This window comes from Acomys russatus, chromosome 15 (assembly GCF_903995435.1).
Source record: "Acomys russatus chromosome 15, mAcoRus1.1, whole genome shotgun sequence".
NCBI lineage: Eukaryota > Metazoa > Chordata > Mammalia > Rodentia > Muridae > Acomys > Acomys russatus.
In genome coordinates, this window is record NC_067151.1 from 8,198,988 (window position 1) to 8,215,929 (window position 16,942).

Genomic DNA, 16,942 nt, shown 5'->3' on the forward strand with positions numbered 1-16,942 from the left:
CAATAAAGTTCTCCCCCTCCTCATCACACACACACACACACACATACACACACACCAGTACAGTTCTGCCCCTCCTCATCACACACACACACACACACACACACACACACACACACACCAATACAGTTCTCCCCCTCCTCATCACACACACACGCACACGCACACTAACAATAGAGAACTGCAAATAGATAAGCCACAAAATCAGAGCCAGTGGCCTCTGACAACCTGGTTTACACAAAGGAGGCCAGTCCTTGGAGAGTACTGCTAGCCACATGCAAGGGCTGCCTTTACCCAGCCCAGGAGGACCACTCAGAGGACTACAACGTATATGAGTTAGGTGATATCAAGTTGAACCCTTGTGTTTTTCTATAGGTGCCCTTCTCAACAGCGTTGTTCAAGATGTGGTTGACAGTCTTTAAAGCTGGGTGTGGGGCTCTCCCTGAAGACACTGTGGCATCACAGTATCCCTTGGGCCTCCATGACACTGACAGCCATTCCGGGCCCAGCAACAGAGTGCTATGGTCACTGTATATTCCTGTGACCTTGCCTGCTGAGTCCCCAGCCTTGTGTGCTGAGTCCCAGTAACACTGTTCCCCTCCATCACCTTCAGATGCTCCTGGGCATGAAAGGAGGTGAAAGTGCTAATGCCTGTTTCTCCTTCCTCACCAAGTGTTGGCTGCTCATGCTTACCAATGCTCAGCTGACGGCAGGTTTTAGTTAACTCATATTGTTCGCCACAGCTAAACCGATTGAATGATCTTTCTTTGTTTATTTTTTTCTACAGGGTCGTCATGTCAAAACGGGCCAGCTTGCAGCCATTAAGGTTATGGATGTCACAGGGGTAAGGCATTTTTATCCCGTTATCTCATTAGCTGTATATTTGTAATGAAAAAGTGAGTGACAGAAAAAAAATATATTTGCCAGAAAAGTAATCTTCCTAACTACTCCAGATCCTTTTCCTTTTGTAATTCATATGAAAAAAAAAAAAAAAAAAAAAAAGAATCTACAACAGCCATTTGAGCGGGCCAAAAATAAATCACTCCAACTAAAGCCAAGACTATGGTCTGTCTGCCCTTGGTTTAGACTGAATTTGAATAATGTGTGCGATAATTTACATAAACATAACCATGGATATTTGCATATGAAGGCAGAAGAAGGATGTATGGTATTAAAACTATAACACTGAGATTACAAAGAAGAGATGAGTCCCAACTGTTCCCCTGATGGCTGCCTAGCACTGAAGTGTGGAGCCTGGAAAGCTGTAAGATCCCCCACACTACACTTAGCAAGAGCATTTTCTAAAAAAAAAAAAAAATTTTTTTTTTTGATCAAATAATCACCTAGCCACAAATTCTCACTTACCAGAGAGCAACTCTAAGCTAAACTTCTGCCTGGATGATCAAAACAATCTAATATCCAGTTAGACTTTAAACGCAATCCAATGCTTTCAGTCCTTGTGCTTGGCCTAATTGCAAATGCTTTAATAGCTTTTCAAGATGATAGAATGCAAATCAGACTTTAAAGGATTCACAGGACATCAAAAACATGTTAATAATTGTCTATTGTCCTGGGAATCTTTCTAAGATATCTGACTGTTATACATAAAAGCTAAAAGACCAAAGTCTCCATCTGGAGAGAAGTGAAATATTGAATATAAACAGTCATTCAGTGAATGAGTCACACAAACATATCAATAACCAAGAAATATATTTTTTTAAAACATACACAATTTGTCTGCGCTTAGCCATTAAGCCACACCATTTAGACGGGGTCTGTTATCTTTGGTAAATATGTGTTGTAAGGCTGTACAAAAGATCAGCCACTAATGTCCATAAATAACACACGTCATATTGATTTATTTATTTGTCCTTTGTTTATTATTGATCTAAAATTTTCTCTAAAGTATACTTTATACTTAAATTAATAAAAGGAAAATCTTGTTCCTGTATAGTTATTACCAGTTGAGTAACACTCTAAAATGTTTATTACTAGTTTTGTAGCTTTGTGTCTCTTTTTGCTGTCTTTTAGCACATTGTTTCAAGTTCAGTGGCTGCAAACTAATTCAAATATTTGCCCTCAATTAGTTGGTTAGATAACTTGAAACAGGATTAGCATGGTAAAGGTAAAAGGCACCATGTTAAAAAGAATCTGGGAGTTTACATTTATGGTGGTTAGTGTTAATTATGAAGATGATAAAAAATATCTCAAATCTGTGGAGAGACAGGCCTCTGAGCATGCCTGTGGGGAGGGGGATTATCTTCATTATATTAGTTTGGCTGAGAAGACCTGCCCCTTCTGGGTGGTGCCATTCCCTTGGCTGGGATCCTGGACTGCGCAAGGCAAGAAAGCCAGCTGAAGGAGCCTGAATTCATCGCTGTCTGCTTCTTGTAACCAGCTACTCCAAACTCCTGCCACCTTGACTTTCCTGCTGAGACAGACTGAACTCTTGAACTGTGATCTCAACTAGCCCCCTTCCCCCTTCGTTTGCTTTTATCAGAGTATTTATCGCAGCAGCTAGGAAAGAAAATAAGACAACAGTCTTAGGGGTGTTTCGCAGCAGTGTGGTAAAGTAGAAGACGGTTTTATCTTTCTGTTCTGTCATTTAATTCACAGCCTCACTACCTAATAGTGTCACTTTGTGGTTTGGTATAACTATGGATTTTATCAATTGCACACTAGACAATAAAGTGGCAAAAAAATAGAGTCCCTTCCAATGAATTTTTTTTTATGTCTAGCAGTACATCTAGTTAAAAATACAAGTTCCATGAAAAGGGGTCCATGAGCCCCTCTCCTGACTGAGAGAACATGTACAGGTGATGGCCTCTGGGAAAGGGAGAGGCAGCTTTTTGAAGAGTGTGGCTCCAGGTAGGCCGACCACACTCCAGAGGATGGTTTCACATCCAGGAGGACAAAGACAGCACACCTTAAAGAGAGGACACCAAAGTGGGGGGTGGGGATGTGGGAGTGAATCTGCGAGGAGCTAAGGGAGAAATTGGGGTGAATACTTCAATGTGTGTTGTATAAAATTCTCAGTTATTCAAGTTACTTTTTAAAAGAAGAAAACAGAAGGTTCTAAGGGGTCCAGAAGGAGTAGGAGGGAAGATGACTAGGCTGCACGCGATCTAAATACAGCAGGAAAGGAAGAATTACAGCTCCTGGGAGTTGGAATCAAAGAAGTAGGTATTGGAATAAATAGTGAATTAGCAGGATATGGCACAAAAGTCAAACTCTTGTGTTGTGAGCCTCTATTTAGAAGCTCATAATAAAAAGCATATTTTTATACTTTTAGAAAAGTAAGTATACTTTTATAAAAAGGCCCTTTATAAAACCTCAACTACAAAACAAAGCAGAATTTGTTTGGCAGCTTTGCTAAAGTCATGGTAGTCTCTTATCCTTGGATTGAGTCGTATTTCTGCATAATAAATGCATGTGGCAGCTTGGCCCCTAATGATTGTGGTGGATCTAAGATGGCCGCACTGTGGGTTACGTTCTATATGTGACAGCTGAGTTCCACTGATAGCATACACGAGAATTCATACAGTTGTTTATTGATGGGGAAACAGGCCTTGAGGACGATGAATAGCCGTCATCTACTTTCTAGCTTTCTAAGTGAGGTTTTAAATTATTCCAAGACCACTGTTAGTAGTGCTGGGCTACCTTGCTTGCAATTAAAAAAAAGTGTTACTTGGTCATATATCCTGGCATATGCATGTTCACTCTAAGAAATATCAGCTAGCCTTTCTCCAGTGGGTTTCTGTTGGCAAGTAAGGCCTTTGAAAAATTATCTGACAGCTTTTCTCTCAATTGCCTCAAGGCTAGTAGACAGAGAATGCCATTCTCCGTGTTCCAAAGTGCCAGCCCATTACATAAAACAGGCACTTTATGGTATGAGTGCTGGTCTCTCGGAGAACCCATTTTCACAAGAGCTGGATGCGTTTCTGTGATTTAGACACAGCATTGATTCTTATTTAACCACTGACCCTCAACAAAGGCAGATGCAGTGGACACAGGAAATAGGTTTATTACTGCCATGCTGTCTGAGGCAGGATCCAGGGGGCCTTGCAGCATGCCCCTGCCCGTCACAGTCAGCAGCAGCTTTTCCTCTGTTCAACTCCGATGTTCTCTTTAGAAAGCAATCGATTCCATCTTGTCCTGTTCTCTTTTGTGTTACGGAGTCCAGTGCAAAGGCTTCTCAACAATTATTTTAATTGCGCTCATTATGGCTGCTCTGTTCAAAGCTGAGATGAGTTCTCACAGGTCGTCTTTGTTGATTGTGTTCTGTGACCTACTGCGAAGTGACCATAGTTTAGTGCATTGAAAGTGACGAGACCATAAACTTGAAATTAATTTTCAAATTCTTAGTTTTATGCCACAATCCTTCCTTTTATAGGAAACAGTCACAAAGAGGACCAAATCCAGAGCCTACATCCTTCCAGTTTTAGCACTGAGACACTTCAAAATTTGCCAAATTGGATTCAGAATTACAGCTTACACTCCATTTGGGCTTCGCAGTCCTTTTAAGCTGCCTAAATCATTATGAAAATTCTCTTTTCCTTGCCTGGTGAAAATTCCTTCACCACTGCATTTGAAACTCCAAACTTCCTTACAAGAGCTAAGAGCTCTTAGACCCTTCAGAGTAAGTGATAAGTTCTCACAGTGTACTGTCAGTGGACCCTCAGTAGTTCTTCTGTCCACAAAACATGCATGTTTCAGCCCTATTGTAGAATCCCTTTCGATTTTCCCTTTTCTTCGAGTTCTTTAAGAGATGAGCTAGGGCTGCAATGATAGCTCTGCAGTTAAGAGTATACAGTGAGCTTTCAGAGGACCTGAGTTGGGTTCCTAGTACTCACACTATGGTCAGGTCCAGGCACATCCCGTGACTCTGACCTTCATGGGCACCTGCATTCACATGCATGTACCCATATGTATGCGTGTCACTGAAAATAATACAAACATCTCTTCAAAAAGAGAGAACGATGGCACACTACTATAGATAGGACTTTCCATTCCTGGGATTTTTGCATCTACTTTCTTCTGGCCACTGGGTGTGAGACTAAGGGTCTTTCATTATAAATGCTTCCCATTTTTTAGTTAAAATTATTAGTGCAAATTAATCCCCTTATGGTGACAGCCTAAAGTATATCTAAGATACAACCAAATAATAATAATTTCTAAGCATTCACCTTTATACTTGACTAGTCATGATAACAGTAACCAAGACACTTTGAGATATATTACCGTCTCCATTCCCACTGAAGGAAGCTGAAAAGAAAATTTATTATCTTGTGTACATTACACACACACACACACACACACACACACATTCACAAAATGCAGCAGGGTCCAGAAAGATGCCTGGCATGGTGGGAGTTCTGTCTCTGGGCTCTACTTTCTCCTCTATTTCCTCATTAGCAGGAATATGCCTGGTCTCTCTTGGATCCATGCTGTCCATTGGTTCTTTTCAGCTACATCTGGCTTGGATACCTGCCTCTGAAAGTACCATAGGGAGGGTTAATTCCTCAAAGGGGAATCTGAGAGCCTGTAGAGAAGTAACCAAGGAGGAAGGTTGGATAGATAAAACAGGGAATTACTTTCACATCAAAGCATCATAGTTCATGTCACGTGTCATGCCATACCATGGCACCATAGTGAAAATGTTCATACTTATTTTGGTCAATAAATGTCTTTCTAGTTACATGTTTATATTCCAACCCCAAATAAATAATATTGGTAGCTAACATTGATGTATAAATTTTCCCAAACTATTTTAAGTGCTGTGTGCATATACATGCACATATATGTACGTATATGTATGCAAACTTGCATATATATTATATATATATATATATGATTCTCTCAATAACTTACAAAACAAGTTATTTTAATCTGTCCAATTTTAGAGATGTAGAACCCAACCATATTAAATGCCTTGCTCAATGTAGCATCGCTATTAAAATGATATGCAATATAATATTGTCCTTTTATTACACCCTTTTAATCTCATAAGCTATATGTCTACAATTAATGTGGAAGGACACTTACTGTTTATTTTAGGGTGAATATTTTCTCACTGGTGTATTTAATGAATATTCACTACTACTTTATGAAAATTTAAAGATGAAAAATTGGCCATTCATCTGAAGAGGACCTTATGCTGATATAACCTTACGCTAATGTTTGCAAACAAAATTGTTATAAAATTCATGAATAAGGTTGTCCATCATCTTTGTTGGGTGAGTCATCTGAAGCTAAACCCAGGATATCAAACAGGCAGCCATATTCCCTACCAAGACTGCAGAGTATGCCGAGGGCTGAGGCAGCCCATTCTGGAATCTGAGCGCCATTTAGTTTTGATGTCTAAAAATACCAAGAAGAAACTGCTACAAGATAATCTGTACAAAGACCTCATAGCTCAGTGGTTAAAAGTCCGTACTGCTCTTACGGAAAGACCCACATTTGGTTCCCAGCACCCATGCTGGGCAGCTCACAGCTGACTGTAATGTCAGGCCTAGGGGATCTAACTCTGAGATCACAAACACACACACACACACACACACACACACACACACACACACACACACACTCACGGGAAGCACAAGCACGCACACGCAAGCACATAGGCATGCATGCACACGTAAAAATACAAAATAAAAATGCATCTTTAAATAATAGATAAATATGGACAAATTGGATCATAAAAGGATTAACTGCTATGGCAAGGGTTTTATAGGGCCTTCAAGTGTTTTTCTTCCCAATACACCACTTTTATCAAATATTCCTAAGGCAAACACAACATGTGCATGAGTTAAAAGAGGTTTCATCTTGCTAAACACTGAGATTCAAACTGGTAAGTCCTGCCCTAGTTCAGACTGAGCAACAGAGTGGGTGTGTGCTTTGCCTACTTGAAGGATCAGCACAAGCCAGCTTCCTGGGGTCCCACTCCTGCCTTTATGAGTGCCTGTAGGTACAGACTGCGACCAGCCCCACCTCTTCTGGAAGACTACAGTGGAGGCTTTCCCCAGTAGTCCCTGTAGAAGGCTTTGCAAACTGTCAAAGGGCTCAGTAACTGTCTGCTGAAATGACAAAAAAAAAAGTCATCTTGTATTGTTTGGTAAAGTCAAGGAGACACAGTGTTCCAAATATGATTGGTTCTTTATTCCCAAAGGGAGGATCTTCCTTGGAGCGATTATTAGTATAAAACATACTAATGCTATATTAAGTACCATGTCCCATAGCTGACTAAGATGACTAACACTGAGTGTTTACTTTGAGCCAAACACTACCATTCTTAATACACAATACTCAAGTCCCCTTACCAGGAAATTGTTATTATTTTCTTCTGACAAATAAGGAACACAACTGTAAACTTTAAGTAACTTGGGCACAAACCCAACAGAGAGTAAATGGCAGAGATGGGGTTTGAATCCAGGACACAGGGTGTGCCCATATTTCCCTTGGTCTTTCTATGTAGGATAGGAGGTGGAGGGTACTTCCAATGCATTGCCTTTGGACTCAGGGGCTTCCTCTATGAGGTGGGAATATAGATATTTCAGGCTCAGCTTGAGGCTAAATGGCATGTACATGGTGCAGATGCCTCCTTAAGCATGATTTTAATCAGTCCTGTGAAGACTGACTGTATGACACAGATCTGGGTAAGCATGAAGGATGTTTTAGAGTTTGCACTGGAATTTGGTACTTGTGTGTGGACAGTCAGCTGTCCTGTGAGCTGAGCGCCATACTTGGGTTAGTCATACGTGTGACTATCCTGCACTCAGCTCTGGCTTGGTCACCTAAGTCTCTGTGTTGCTAGTCTCAACTTGAGTAACAAGCCTCTTTTCAAAGTTAAGCACGACAGTGAGATTCGAGAAGGACAGCAGGGCCATGTTCCAAAACTTGAACACCGAGACCACCCACTCATATGAGAAGGAATGAATTGCTACCTTTGGTGCCAATACTGAGTGGCAGATATGGACACAGCTTTCTGGAACCTTAACATTCCAACATCCTCAAAAAACTAACACTTAAACAGTGACTGCAGTCCAAGGGTCAATTCTCATTCAAGAAGTGTACAAAACATTGCGGGAGAATTCAAGAGAAGACTAGCTGGGCAGGCGGAAAATGTCCCTTGCTAAAGTGACAACTGTGTGAGAGTCACAGTAGAGGAAGGCTTGGGTTAGGAAAGAAAAGGAATTCAGAAGGGGAACTCCCATATATGGAATCACCCCAAACCTGGAAAGCCCCTCTGGGGGCTCCCCTGCAGGAGAGTCCCTGGGGACCTCTCGTTTAGGGGTGACAGGTTGATGTCCTTAATAGGCAGTGTATTCCAGTGAAGTACACCATGGAAACTCTTAAAAGTGAAAGATATCTCAGTTTCCATTGTTCCCTCTTCCTTTGGAACTACTTCCTGTGATGTGACTGTGGCCTTGTACCTCATGCACAAACATGGAAAGTTTCTTTTAAAAACGGAGGTAAGCATCTGCCCTCATCTGCTATAGACACGAACCTTTGGTGGCTTGTGTGTGTCAGGGTCTCTTCCCAAATTCTTGCACGCTGATTGTATGGCTTGGATTTGGGCCGTGCCATGTGTGCATACTCAGTGTGGTAGAAAGATTGCTTACAGCAGGATGACACAGAGAGCAAGGACACACACAATCAACGCCTGGAGTCTAAACCTCCAAACTTAAAAAAAAAAAAAAAAAAAAATTGCATGGTGATTTGTACTTGACGGTACCTCTTATCTGCTGGCCTCCAAAGAGTTGATCAAAATTCTAGTTATTTCTCTTAGCTCTCTAATGCTATTCACAGGTGTGCAGATGAGAAAATTGGCATATAGAATTTTCAAGGCTTGGGGTTCTTGGCCAAGGCTGTCAGTCCAGGTCTTCAGGAAAGTTCCTCACTAGTGAACACCTGACCTTATATAGCTTCATGCCCCTTCTCTGTGGTGCCAACTCCAGCTCCTATTTCTGCTCCTTATTTTTTCTGGGATCTCTAGTTTGTGGGCTGAATCTTGTGTTTGGGATGTTTTCTTAATGATTTGAATCTTGTATTTGGTTTCTCATCTCCTGAAAATCCTTTTTTTTTTTTTTTTTAATTTAAAACTTCCTGACTTCAAAGAGTTCTCCAGTGAGGCATAGGAGCAGTGTGCGGCCCCCCTCTGCAGCAACTCACAGAGTGTCAATGCAGAGCCCGGCATGCTTCGTAAGATAAAACATAGGTCCAAACAGAAGAGACCAGAGAAAGCACGAGGAGCAGGAAAAACCAGACCAGGTTGAAATCCAAGTTGCAAGTCACAAAAACCTTGGTAGTAACTTTTTCTGACAACCACATCCAAAGAGAAAGTGTTATCAATGGCAGTGTTTGCCCTGGTAGAAAAAACACTCACTTCAACCCCCATAGCTGCTGGGTGAACTGCAGGTCTCGGATTCTTGAGGATACAAAGCACCTCATTTCCAGTGGATGACAGCCAAACGACTGACAAATGACATCATTGCGAGGGCTGAACGAGAGTCTATGAGAAGAGAAGAACCCTACAATTGATGAGTCTCACCTAGCTGAGATGTTTTAGGACATCGTGGGCTTACAGTCTATATTCTCTGTTACACCTCAAAGTGTGAATAGTACATCTTCCTTCATGCCATTAGGCTGAGGGTCAAATCTCTTCACTTCAAAGTCAAGTGTTTTAGCCGGGCGTGGTGGCGCACGCCTTTAATCCCAGCACTTGGGAGGCAGAGGCAGGGGAATCGTTGTGAGTTCGAGGCCAGCCTGGTCTACAAAGTGAGTCTAGGACAGCCAAGGCTAACACAGAGAAACCTTGTCTCAAAAAATAAATAAATAAATAAAGAAAGAAAGAAAGAAAGAAAGAAAGAAAGAAAGTCAAGTGCTTTAAGGTAGACATAGTGTTACTTCTGTGTCCCTTGCAGACAGATGTTCATCTTTCTCTCCATGGCATGATGGTGCCTCTTAGGGGTACATAATATCCCCATCAGCATAAGCACCTTGGGAAACATGATTTCAGAAAAATGACTTCATTCCCAATTGTGTATGCCATGCTTCCTCCTTCTCTCCGTCAGTGACGTCACTGCCATTTTGTCTTTAACTTAGCCCAAACCTGTGTTTCTGTAGCCAGTGAGATTAACTTCCGCATACTTCCATAAGGGTGTTTGCTAGTCTCTGTTTGGTTTGTGTTGCCTTTTTGGAGGCGGGGAGAGAGGGAGGAAGAAAATAGAGTTTGGAGTTGGATCCCTGAGGAGCAAAAACTGATCAGAGTTTTTATATATAAAAATAATTCTTGATAAAAAATAAAAAAGCAACCCTCAAACTACATATTACACACCAACGTTGAGTATACTAAAAACATGCCAGTCTCCTTTTTGGCATGCTAGGTAGCCCCACCCATACACAGAACACTGTTACGCATGAAGACTACTAAAATTTCCAGGCAAACACTTTAAAAATAACTTTTATCATTTGTAACTATTTATGGAAATGTAAACTTTTCTTCTATATTTGGATATGAAACAAAACAAAAAAGATAGTAAGACACTAAAGGCAATGTGACTTCGAATTTCATGTTTGAATTTTACATTTCTTTGTTGTTGTTGAGGATATTTTTTCATATAATATATTCTGATGATGGTCCTCCACCTCTCAATCCCTCCCAGATCCCCTCATTTCCACAACCCATCCAGTTCCATGCCTTCTTTCTCTCCCTTTAGAAAATAAACAAGCAAACAAAAGACAATTTAGTAGAAATAAAAAATAACAAAGAGAAGCTACAAGAAACACACATACACAAACACAACATCAGGAATCATATTATACAAGCAAAAGACCATTAAGACAGAAAATGCCCAAAGTAATATAAAACAAAAAGTCTGCAAAAATACCAATGAATTCATTTTGTGTTGACCATCCACTGCTGGGCATGGGGCCTATCCTTAACTGTGGCTAATATACCCAAACCCAGTGAGACTCCATTGGATGTCAGTTGAAGATAGCTTCTTGGTTAAGGAAGGGAGCTCTATTTTTCCCCTTCTCCACACCATCTGACTTGAACATGCGCAGGCTCTGTGAATGCTACCACAGCCTTTGTGAGTTCGTGTGTGCATCAATCCTGTGTGTGGAAGAGGAGCTCTGAGGGGTGGGATTTGATGGAGACATCCCATTTAGTGCTAAGAGTTCCAAGGTGTCTCTCTTTAGGATTCATTTTGTTTTCACCTTTTCTCTTTCAGACCGGTAGTATTTGGTTTCATTCTAGTCTCTTGTTTTTGGTTATCCAAGCAGTGTTGGGAATGGGCTCCATCCCATTAAGCGGGTCTTAAGATGTTGGTTGGTTACTCCCACAAGCTTTGTGCCACCATTGCCCTAGCATATTTTGCAGGCAGGACAGAATGTAGGTCAAAGGTTTTGTGCCTGGCTTGGTGTTTATGTTTCTTTTCAGTATCTTGCAGATACTGACACTAGGATGTAGGGGTGATGCTTCTATGTAGGCACCAGCTTGATCTCTCTGTGTTCAGTGAGGGGTATGTATGGGTGTTGTCTTCAGCAATTGGGGCCTTTCTGGATACTTTGTGGAGAGCATCCTATTCTTTGACAGCAGTCTGGATTGTCTAATGTTTTATGTATCCATGTGACTTTTAATTCCCTATAGGCTTGGTACAGTTTTATTGCTATTCCGTGGATTGGAAGTTAGACATTGGATAAATCCTTTTGTTTTAGAGCACAAGAATACTGAAAACGTTGTTGACTCCATCTTAAAATCCTATTACACAGACCCTTAAGCAGTGCTTCTCTGTATTATAAGTATGCAATATTAAAATCCCTCCATTATTCCTTGGGATCTAAGTAAAGAGGTTTTTTTTTTTTGCTAACAAGCTCCTTTAACTGGATGAGCAAAAGCAAGTCCTCTCTCTACTCAACTGAAATACGTTTACAAGCTCTTTCTATTTAGTCCTTTGATTTAGTCAACATGGGTAACTGCACATCTGCTTAAGAGTGTTCTATATAAAATTAAGGTCGCTGGCTTTGGAGTCCTGACAAATCTGGAAGTGAAACTGAGCCCTGATATTTACAATGAGTATGCTGGGGAAAGTTACTTAGCCTCTCCGGGTCTCACTTAGTTCATTTGTAAAGTCAAATCCTTAGAAAAGCCTGCTTCATATAGTTGCTCAGGGTTGTTTAGGAACATTCATTAGGGTCAGTGCAATGACTCAGAGAGAAAAAGCTCAAAATTTTACTCCCTGGAGTCCATTCAAGGGAAGAAGGAGAAAACCTCTCCACAAAGTTGTCCTCAGACTTCCACATGTGTGCAGTGGCACAGGTGTGTTCATACCCATGCCCCTCTGTCTCTCTGTCTCTCTGTCTGTCTGTCTGTCTGTTTCTGTCTGTCTCTGTCTGTCTCTGTTTCTCTCTCTCTCTCTCTCTCTCTCTCTCTCTCTCTCTCTCTCTCTCTCTCTCTCTCTCTCTCTTCTCTCTCGCTCTCTTCTCTGTCTCTGTCTTCTCTCTCGGTCTCTGTCTCTATCTTCTCTCCTCTGTCTCTCTCTCTGTCTGTCTTCTCTCTCGCTTCTCTCCTCTTCTCTCTCTCTCTCTCTGTGTCTCTGTCTCTCTCTCTCTCTCACACACACACACACACACACATATAGACACACCCCACCACCACCACCACCACTGTCACCCTAACTAATACCAATAATAAAAAACAAAGTAATATGTCATAGATGTGACACTATCTTATGAATATTAAGATAGTGCACGCACATAGCTCTTGAAACATAGTAAACATTGCATAATGCTGGGTTTGGCTGAATTTTAGCACCATAATCCTCTGGGAGCTGCTGGAAATGACTGGCTTTAGGGTTCTGCCAGTGTACATTTCCTAATGTCCTATTGGCCACACTAGTCCCCTCCCTGCCAGGTGCAGCTTCAAGGAGAAGAGTAGTGGACTCCAGAGGGGGAGTAGCTGAATGCCATGGCCTCTTGTTTTCTGTTTACCACAATTACTAAACACCAAGTCGACCCCTCCGATTACAAGGGGGCCAAAGGATTTTTGTGTTGATAGGAAAGCTATGCTCAGGTAAGCACTTCATCATTTCTGAAGCAGCTTAAATGGGTGTCCTATTCCCATCCACAGCTGATGCTGGCAGAGTTTAAATACCATACCCGAAGTCAACACAATGAACCAGACTAGATTTTGAAGTCTTCTGGGTGAAGCGATAGAGCCTCATAAAGTAATGGACTTATCAGAGTGCCCTCTCTTTACAGTTGAGACACCTTAGTGCCGTGATTCTATCTTCAGTGTCATTGGTGGACATATTTTCTCAGTGAGCTTGTTCCCTGTGCTTATGACTTACAGTGTAATAGTTCACTTGCAAACTAAAAAGTGTCCCACCAATTGAGACCGTTGAGGCTGAGGGCGAGGAGAGGATTTCAGTCAGTAAAGTACTTACGTTGTAAGCATGTAGACCTGTGTTCAGTGCCTAGAAACCATGTGGTAGCATGTACATGTAACCTCAGTGCTGGAAGGCAGAGGCAGGTGGGTCCTTTGGGTTTGCTGAATATGCAGCTTAGCATTTTTGCTACACTCCAGGCCAGTGAGAGACCCCATATAAAAAGGTGGACGGAGTCTGTGGAATGCCACCTAGGGTTGTTCTCCGACCTCCCATGCACACCCATGCAAGTATGCACTGTCATACACAACACAAACAAACAGCAACACCAATAACCCCATTCATTTAGTTTTAGCCTTGGAGTCTCTTCTTTGGGGCGGGGGTATTAGGGCTCTTTGCTCTCACTGGAACATGCTGTGAGGCTGAAATGCTCATGGCAGAGTGGCACGAGCTCCTGTTGTGAGTCGTAGGCCAGACGCTTTGATAAATGCCATGCTCTCTTACAAGGCCATAGGAGGTTGTGTTGGAACTGCAGAGCCATGACCCAGAGGCCCATAATTGTGTTTGAAAACAATGTAGTTTAAACTTAAAATTCCAGTGACTGACACTTCGGCTGGGTGAACCTTGTTGTCTATTGATTTTGCTGTCATCATTGAGAAGACTAGCCACTGTGTTTATTTTGTATCTAAATTTGTAACCTTCACATGCCTTATTTCATTAGCACAGAAACTTGCAATATCTTCACTTCATTGTTGTGAAAACTCAGGTCCCAAAAGAGTAAGTTTTGAGATCTTGCAGCTCAGAAAGGGTGGGCTCCAAATTTAATAAGTACCCCAACTGCTCATCTCACTGGTTGGACCACAAGCTCAATATTTATCCATATTCATGTCTATAATTGGCTCAGTTTACCTCTACAGAGTGATGCAGACCCCATCCTGTCCTCCATTCTATTTATTTGAGATTTGGCTGTGTACTGAATGCCACTGTGGCTTAACTTGCCTTCATGACATGGTAAGCCATCTGCGGGCACATCCATCACCTGTGTTCTCGTAAGGACCCAGGAGGCAGGCAGCAAATACTTGTAGAACCTGCCTGACTTTCAAGTGCCGCCTAAAGTGAGACTGCCAGGTGCAGCTGGAAAGTGATCTATGTCTCTCATTACCTGCGTAATTTCCCCTTTAATGGAAGCAGCCACCAGCACCTTCAGGATGGCTCTTCCTCTTTCTAATGGAAGTGTCCCCCAAGCAATAACACTCATAGCCTACACAGAGAATTAAAGAAGCTGATATGTGCCATATAGTGTATAGTTGGAGCTGACATCTGAAGCAGAAGACAGTCCCATCTGTGGAACAGGCAGTCATGTATCAGTACAATTACAGCACAGTTTCACACACACATACACACACACGTATGTGCAGAATCCCAGGGGAGATGGCAGGACTTAGAGGTGGGGATCTGACATCGCCTCAGAGGATCAAGGAAGACATCCATTCTTGGGGAGTAGAAATAAAATCTCATCAGTATTAACGCATGAAAGTTATGGGAAGGGAAGAAGACATGAGACATGGGAGGTTCTGCAAGGACCCTGATATGTCACACATGTAGGCTATGCAGATGGAAGGGTAAAGGTGCAGAGACACATGGCTGGTTTCTTGAGTCATGACAACATACCATCTTGCACTAGAATATAGCCCTTGCTTACCACGCTATTTCAGTTGTCCTGGAGCAGAAAATACTGTTTTTGCTGTCCAACCGCAGTGTACACAAGTAAGGTCAGACAGTCCAACTGATGTGCACACATAAGGCCAGACAGTCTGAATGATAATGATGCACACACTAGGGTCAAACAGTCTGACTGATGTGCACACATAAGGTCAGACAGTCCAACTGATGTGCACACATAAGGCCAGACAGTCTGAATGATGCACACACTAGGGTCAAACAGTCTGACTGATGTGCACACATAAGGCCAGACAGTCCAACTGAATTCCATACATAAGGTCAGACAGTCTGACTGAAATGCACACATAAAGTTGGACTGTGGCGAGCACACAGCTGCCCTCCAGGATCAAGTCCGTAGACTCTAACTGGAAACTGAATGAAACTTGCGTGTCAGGAAACTTACTCTGCGGAGTCTTTTTATGTCCGCGCAGTGTCCCCCCTTTTCCTTTCATGTTGAGCTTCCTGAAGGTGCTGAGGACTCCTGCTTTGTGAACCTCTTCAGATCTAGAGAACTTGCCTTGCTCCCTCTCCTGTCTGACTTCCATTGGCTTCAGTCAAGGCACTTCAGTAAAAGGACACTTCAAAGAAACTGAGCCTAACAAAATGTAAATCTGCAGCCATGTGTTTTCCAGTTCTTTTTCCTGGGCTTTCCCCAGAAGGGTGTGACTGTCAAGGAGCACCAGAGGGCACTGCTTCCCTGGAGCTGACTGAGGGTTTGACTGACAACCTGCAGGCAAAGAGACGGGCTTTCTTAGGCCTCTCCAGGCAAGGGTACACTTTGTGTGTTAGCTATACAAAAAGATGGTTCCTTTATGCCACCCATGTGTTAGGTTGTGAACATTTTCATTTTAACCAGACAGCGTAATGATCCTCTTTAACCAACTAAAGACTAATAGTACTTCAGTGTAATACAGTACTGAAGAATAGACTTCTCCCAATAACTGAATTTTCATGCCTACTGTTCATTGCTCTAATACAGGATGAAGAGGAAGAAATCAAACAGGAAATTAACATGTTGAAGAAATATTCTCATCACAGGAACATTGCTACATACTACGGTGCTTTCATAAAAAAGAACCCTCCAGGCATGGATGACCAACTCTGGGTATGTAGGCACTATTCAAATATGCTTTTCTCTACCCCCGTGGCCAGACTTTACATTTGAAACAGCCCAGTGACTTTCATAACATTGTATTTTCAAGGTTTTCTCTCATCTTCTTGAATATATATATTTTTTATTATCTCTGAATCTTTCTTCTATTTCTTTTTATAAAATAGATTTTTTTTCATTTCTTTGGTGGTTATGTGTTTGTGGATGTTCACATGTGCATCCAGGCATGTTGAGGTCAGAGGTCAACATCAAGTACCTGCCTCTGTTAGTGTCCACCTTATATTCTTTTAGACACGGAGTCTGACCTAGCTAGAGTCCATTGGTCATTGGTTTAGCTATACTGTCTGGCCAGGGAGCTCATGAGATCTACCTGTCCGGGGTTACAGACAAAAGCACTACATTCCCCTCCACACCCCCCCCTTTTTTTTTTTTTTTTTTTTTTTGCTGGCACTGGGATCTGAGCTCAGGTCGTCATGCTTGCATAGCAAGCACTTTACCTACTGAGCCATATTTCCAGCCCCTTTTCCTGTCTATATTAGTGTGGACCATAAACAAAGCTTATTGCTAATTCCTACTTCTTCCTCACCTATTCACTATCTTTTACTGTATTTTTGTTATAACCAGTTGCCCCAAGGTCTGTGTGGTGGAAATGAAGCAAGCTCTAACTTAGCTCTGGGTGATTATGTAGTGCAGTGTGTAGATGGCCAAACTGTAGTTCCAATTC

The 16,942-nt window shown here is 42.0% G+C and overlaps 1 protein-coding gene across 1 annotated transcript in view; it reads left to right on the plus strand.

The window, feature by feature from the left end:
- The first annotated feature begins 729 nt into the window (after positions 1-729).
- The window catches only part of Tnik (TRAF2 and NCK interacting kinase), a 173,390-nt gene continuing 157,177 nt past the window's right edge, over positions 730-16,942 (plus strand). Inside the window, exons 1-2 of the mRNA XM_051156996.1 lie at positions 730-841; positions 16,087-16,212. Of these exons, the coding sequence (XP_051012953.1) occupies positions 827-841; positions 16,087-16,212 (141 nt within the window). The 5' untranslated portion in view covers positions 730-826. The remainder of the gene's footprint in view (positions 842-16,086; positions 16,213-16,942) is intronic.